Source organism: Myotis brandtii, unplaced genomic scaffold (genome assembly GCF_000412655.1).
Source record: "Myotis brandtii unplaced genomic scaffold, ASM41265v1 scaffold1337, whole genome shotgun sequence".
NCBI lineage: Eukaryota > Metazoa > Chordata > Mammalia > Chiroptera > Vespertilionidae > Myotis > Myotis brandtii.
The window spans coordinates 886,320-892,500 of NW_005354744.1; the positions used below are offsets into that span (position 1 = coordinate 886,320).

The 6,181-nt window shown below is 40.9% G+C and overlaps 1 protein-coding gene across 1 annotated transcript; it reads left to right on the top strand.

Moving 5' to 3' along the window:
• Nucleotides 1-2,406: 2,406 nt before the first annotated feature.
• Nucleotides 2,407-3,441, top strand: LOC102239353 (melanoma-associated antigen B18). The gene has a single exon (XM_005860351.1). The coding sequence runs from the start codon at nt 2,407-2,409 to the stop codon at nt 3,439-3,441; it is 1,035 nt and encodes a 344-aa protein (XP_005860413.1).
• The last annotated feature ends 2,740 nt before the right edge of the window (nt 3,442-6,181 follow it).

Genomic DNA, 6,181 nt, shown 5'->3' on the forward strand with positions numbered 1-6,181 from the left:
TCAATATTTAAAAAAATGCCAAAAATCCAATATGAGAAAATATCACCCTTTTAAATAAAGACATAAGCCATGGAAACAATCAAAGTGTCTTTTGATAGATGATTGGATAAAGAAGATGTACATAAATACAATGGAATACTACTCAGCCATAAGAGAAGATGAAATACTCTCATTTGTGGCATGGATGTGTCTTGAGAATATTATGCTAAGTGAAATAAGTCAGACAGAAAAAGTCAAGAACCACATGATTTTACTTTTATGTGGATATAAAACTGAAAGCAAAAAATGAACAAACAAGAAAAGCAAACAAAAACTAATAGACACAGACAACAATATGGTGATTACCAAAGGGAAGGAGTGAGGATAGTATAGGGTAAAAGGGGTCAAATATATGGTGATGGAAGTCTTGACTTTGGATGGTGGACACACAATGCAATATACAGATGCTGTATCATAGAATTGTACATTTGAAACCTATATAATTTTATCAACTAATGTGACTGCAATAAATTTAATTAAAAAAGAAAACAAAATGAAGGATAACAGAACGTCTATCTACAGATATCAGAAGCTATGATAGAATTAGAAATTACAATTCAGCAGTCACTAATGAATTATCGGATGACAGTGGTGATCCTGACTGTCCCAACATCACCACAAAGGAAACAACCAACATTATATATCTCCTAATGAAATTGCATTGTCACCTCTGAAGTGGTTTTCCCAACAAAGAGAATTGGAATTCATTATGTTAATCAATAGGGAAGAAAAAACATTTGATCACATGTGGAAATAAAGAAAAAGAAACCTTTGATAAAAACTCAACCTCACATCATGGTAATAGCTTTTAGAAACTTACATTAGAATGGAATTTCCATATTTTAAAATCAATAGCAAACATATGTATTTGTGAAATGTTAGACACATTTTCCAATAAAGTCCAAATAGCACATGAATTTATGGTATCAATTCTACTCTTTAAACCTGGACTTGATTGCATACCAAGTGTATAGCCATGCACAAGAATATGAAATAAAAGTTATGAATAATGAAAAGAAAGAGAAATATGATCTTCTAATTAAACATTTCAAATAAATTGGTTACCAAATATTCAGATGTATAAGAAACTTCAGGAAACTGATGGAGAAGATGACTATAGCCAAATTAGGAGTCTTACCACACAAAATAAGTAGCTAATTAGAATGTGTAATGGAAATGATATAATTGAAAACAGCAGCAATATACAAAATATACATAAAAAGAAAACTAGCAAAAGTGTACATGATCTTTATGGAAGCAAATATAAAAATATTTCAGATAGACTTAAATAAAAGGAGTCTCTAATAGAGCAATATACTATGTTTATTCATGGTAAACATAATATTGTACAGATGTCTATTGTCCTTAAATTATTTACATGTTTGTGACTTACCTCTTATCAGCAGATGAGTGGTAGCCCAGTATGTACAAAGCATCAAGGAAGACACTGAGGACTGAGGGGAGAAGTCACTTCAAAATAATGTGCCACAAGAAGTCCCCCTACTGTCAGTCTTAGGATGTCCCTGAGCTACTAGGCTTAGGTTTCTGCTTGCTTCCTATCGGAGGTTCCAAGAGAAATGAGAGCCTTGGTCTGAGGCCAGCTCACTCAGGTTCCCAGAGAAAAAAGTCTTAGGCCCTGTCAGGAGTCAGAAAAGACCCCTGTGTGAGCTCTGCACGATTCCTCTCCCCACGGGACAAAGTGAGGGTGCCACCACCAGAACCCAACCTCTGTGCTTATTCTAGGAAGCCCGGGTGGAGTGGCCGGAAGTGCTCTCTCTGACTTCTGCCTTATGAGCTCTGGAGCTTTTGGCTTTGGTCAGAGGTATGTAGTCTAAAGTCAGTAAAGGGTGGAGTCCTAAATTTAGACAGGTATGGAGGTGACATTTGTTAGAACTGAAGGAACACACTTCTCCCAGAATTGAGGCCCTCAGCCCAGAGAGCTCACCCTACTCTGACATTGCCTTACCCTGCCTGGTGTGTCCCTCAAATGGCTCAAGCATGGCTGTTAGGCCTAATGAACCCTAACTTCCACTTAAGGAATTGGTGGGATAGGAAGCCTTGTTCTGAAGAGGAAGCCTCAAGTTAGCAGAAGGAGTAGTCAAAAGACCAGTCAGGAGTGAAGTTTAATATCCTGAGTTAGATTGGTGGTGACAAGCCACTGCAGAACAGAGGAGGCCCCCAGAGTCCCTTCTGCCACTGTCTTGTGGCTTCCTAAAACAGTACCCTTAAGGGAACCAGCAGAGGCAGCTTTTCTTGGAGCCAATGTAGAATCTCCCTACTGGGACTGTGCACATAATCTCTTCCTCTGTCTTCTAGGGTGACCTGTTCATCAACTTAATTGCTTGAACTCCTACCTGCTGTCTCATCATGCCTCGAGGCCAGAAGAGTAAGCTCCGTGCCCGTGAGAAACGCCGCCAGGCCCGCCAGGCCCGTGCTAAGACCCAGACCCAGGTTCTGGAAGGTGCTGAGGCTATTGCAGCAGAGGAAGGAGAGCTCTCCTCTGCCCATCCTGTCCTGGAAGACAGCCCCCAGAATGAGCTTGCTGCTGAGACACCTAGCACTTCTACGGAGCCTCAGGAAACCCCATCTAACACTACTGGAGCTGCTTCCGGCACCGATTCAAATGCAGGTGCCAGCAAACAAGATGAGGAAAGCTCAGAATCCGCAAAGGCCTTGGAGAGCTTTCGCAGAGATCCTTTAAACAAGAAGGTGGTTATGTTGGTGCAGTTTCTGCTGAAGAAGTATCAAAGTAAAGAGCCAATTACAAAGGCAGATATGTTGAGGTTGGTGATCAAAAAGTACAAGATGCATTTCAGTGAGATCCTGAGAAGAGCCTCTGAGCACATGGAGCTGGCCTTTGGTATTGATTTGAAAGAAGTGGATCCCATCAGGCACTCCTATGCCCTTGTCAGCAAGCTAGACCTCACCTTAGATGGAATGGCAAATGAAGAGAACCTGCCCAAGACTGGCCTCCTGATGATTGTTCTGGGTGTGATCTTCATGAAAGGCAATTGCGCCCCTGAGGAAGCTATCTGGGAAGTGATGAATATGATGGGTGTCTATGCTGATAAAAAGCACTTAATCTATGGGGAGCCCAAGAAGGTCATCACTGAAGATTTGGTGCAGCTAAAGTACCTGGAGTACCGCCAGGTGCCCGACAGTGATCCTCCACGCTATGAGTTGCTTTGGGGTCCAAGAGCCCACGCTGAGACCAGCAAGATGAAAGTCCTGGAGTTCTTAGCCAAGATCTATGATACTGTCCCCAGTGCCTTCCCAGTCTGGTATGAAGAGGCTTTGAGAGATGAGGAAGAGAGAGCCCAAGCAAGAGCTGCAGCCAGGGCTCGTATTGCTATGACTGCGCACTCTAGGGCTGTGACCAGCAGCTCCTCCCACATTAAGTAAAGTCTGAGGCAAGTTCTTCACTTTTTGCTTGAATAGTTTTGTCAACGTTCTAATAGTGGAGAGCCAGACTGGGGCTGGAAAGTGTATGTCATCTTTGTGTTCTTATTGTATGTTGGTAACTTGGAATTTTACCTTTTTTTTTCGTTGTTTTAGGTTATATTTCAAATGTTGACTTCTGAGGCAGATTGTTTTCTTTGTGGAAGAAAAGAGCAGTCAACATTCTAAGTAGTGGATGGCCAAGGTGGATCTGGAAAGAACACAGTATTTCTGTTGAGTGTGGTAAACTTGAGTTTTATCTTTCTTCCTTTCTTTCTTTTATAACATTTTAAATGTTGATTCTTTAATAGAAGGTTTAAATCATTTCAGAATCTAAATTTACTAATGATTTTAGTTACATGTTTATTTCTTGTAATAGATTTAAGATTAGGAGTTTTATTATTTTGTAAAACAATTTGGGGAAACCTTTCATATTTACTGAACCAGAACAGCACAACATGGCATTGTAATAGGCATTTCTGTGGGACTGTGAAAATATGAGCAGTAAAATTATTGGTATCAAAAAATAGACGGAGAAAAGTAAAAGATGTTCAGTTTTTGGTTTCCCTTATTCATTTTAGTCTGTTGTTCTATAAAAATAAAAGCTACATACCTGGATTTTCTTAGCTTACTGAAGAATGTAGGAGAAATAAAATGTTTATAAACTAGAGCTCATGTTTACTGTCTCATTTATTTCCCAAATATTAATTGAACAACTGCTCTTTGAAAATCCTGTTAGAAATGAGGAAACTAAGATACAAAACATCCCCACCCTCAGAATTTCATGCTCAAAGAGCAGTAATAATATAAGGAAGATGGTGAAATAGCCTGTAAGAAAGGGTAAGCAAGAAGGAGAAAAGAGGCAGGGAGGCAGGGAAGAAGTTGGGAGAAGTGGGAATGGGAGGGTGTCTGGATGAAGACAAGGTATAACATCCCTGAGGGAAGGCAGTTTGTGCTTTGGGAAACTACAAGTCCCTCAGTGAGTACACTGTTAATTTGAGTGGGGTGGTAAGCTGGATGAGGCTTTGGGCTTGGTGAACAGAGGCCAGACAGACACATGGTGTTTCTCAATGTTGAAGGACAAGACCCTGTAATGGAAACCTGCATTAATAGTTACTTTAGTATCATCAGTAAACCAGAGGAAAACCTCCTCCTGGGGCAGAAATGGAATGTGCCTGTGTTCGTGCTTGGGTGCAGTTGAATGCAGAGCACAAACTAGGTGTTCTATGTACAGAGTATTTAAGGGATTTCTGAGACATAAGGGTGAAAGTCACTGAAAGTGGGATGCCGAGAAATTACTGTTTGGCTCTCTTTCCCCTGAACTGGGAGAGAGAAACAGATATTTTAATTAGGTTAACTTGAGTGCAATTTTACAAACCCCAAGGGAGGGCTCCATATCTGGTGGTGATGAAATGAATGAAAAAAAGGGATGGTTTGGATGAAAAGGCACCTGGGAGGGAAGCAATCGGTCCTCGACACAAATTCTAGGACCTCTGAATTGTATCCAACTGAGAAAGGGTCCCCTGTACCCAAATTAAGTAACTTATCCTCAAATGGGGAAATTTATTTAGTTTTACTTACTAAGTAGCATTATGGGTGAATTTTGTGTTATTTTAGAAACCTGCATATTTTTGACATCTTCTGAGGGGAGGGTGATATCATCTGTGGTAAAAATAAATAAATCATATGATAATTGCCATTCAATTAATACCTAACATTGTCCAATTACTCTGACAAGTGTTTTATGTCCATTGCATACATTCCAACAGTCCTACAAGATAGGGCTTATTACACATACTTTTCAGATGAAGAACTTGTAATTTTCTCAAATTCACATCACTGATAAGTAAAAGAGCTGGTACTAGAACCCTGGTACCAATTTTTTCTAGAACTCACACTTTTCCTCTTCTTCAGCCTGTCTCTTCATTATCTATTCTTCGCACCACTCCAAGATGTATCACAGGCTATTAAAAAACAAGACTTTCTGCCCTACCAGTGTTGCTCAGTGGTTGACTATCGACCTATGAACCGGAAGGTCACAGTTTGATTCTTGGTCAGGGCACATACCCGGGTTTGGAGCTCGATCCCTGGTGGGGGGCATGCAGGAGGCAGCTGATCAATGATTCTCTCTCACCATCATCATCATCATCTCTCTCTCTCTCTCTCTCTCTCTCTCTCTCTCTCTCTCTCTCTCCTTCCCTACATTCCTTTCTGAAATCAATAACAATATATTTAATAAAACACAAGACTTTACTACAAAAGTACTAAAAGCAGTCCTCATGACAGAAGGTGAATATGAGAATAAAGAACAATTTTGGGATTGTCCATGGGCTTCTTTTGCTGAGGATCCTTCTGTTCCTTGTCCCAGAGTCCCTTGAGAGCTAACTCTTCCAGATGCTAGCACAAGTCCTGTGCCAGTCTGTTCCTACATTGCAGAACTTTCCCGCTAGGGATTCCCCAGTGTGCCCTTCTGTCCAAACTGGAACCTCATATACTGACCAGCTCTTCACTGTGTCCTCTGGAGGCTGCACCCTGCTTCCTGTGATGCAGGAATCACCTGCCCTCCCCTTGACTAGAGCGTCCCAACACTCTGCAAGTGTACCTTGGAGATATATCCCTCTCAGTGGGACCATTGACATGAAGTCTAGATAACTTATTACCACAGCTCCAGCTCCCACACCCATCTCTACATCAGTCTTCAAAG

Bases quoted from the DNA above. Each gene is read 5' to 3' on its own strand.
- LOC102239353 (XM_005860351.1), top strand. From the start codon at position 2,407: ATGCCTCGAGGCCAGAAGAGTAAGCTCCGTGCCCGTGAGAAACGCCGC.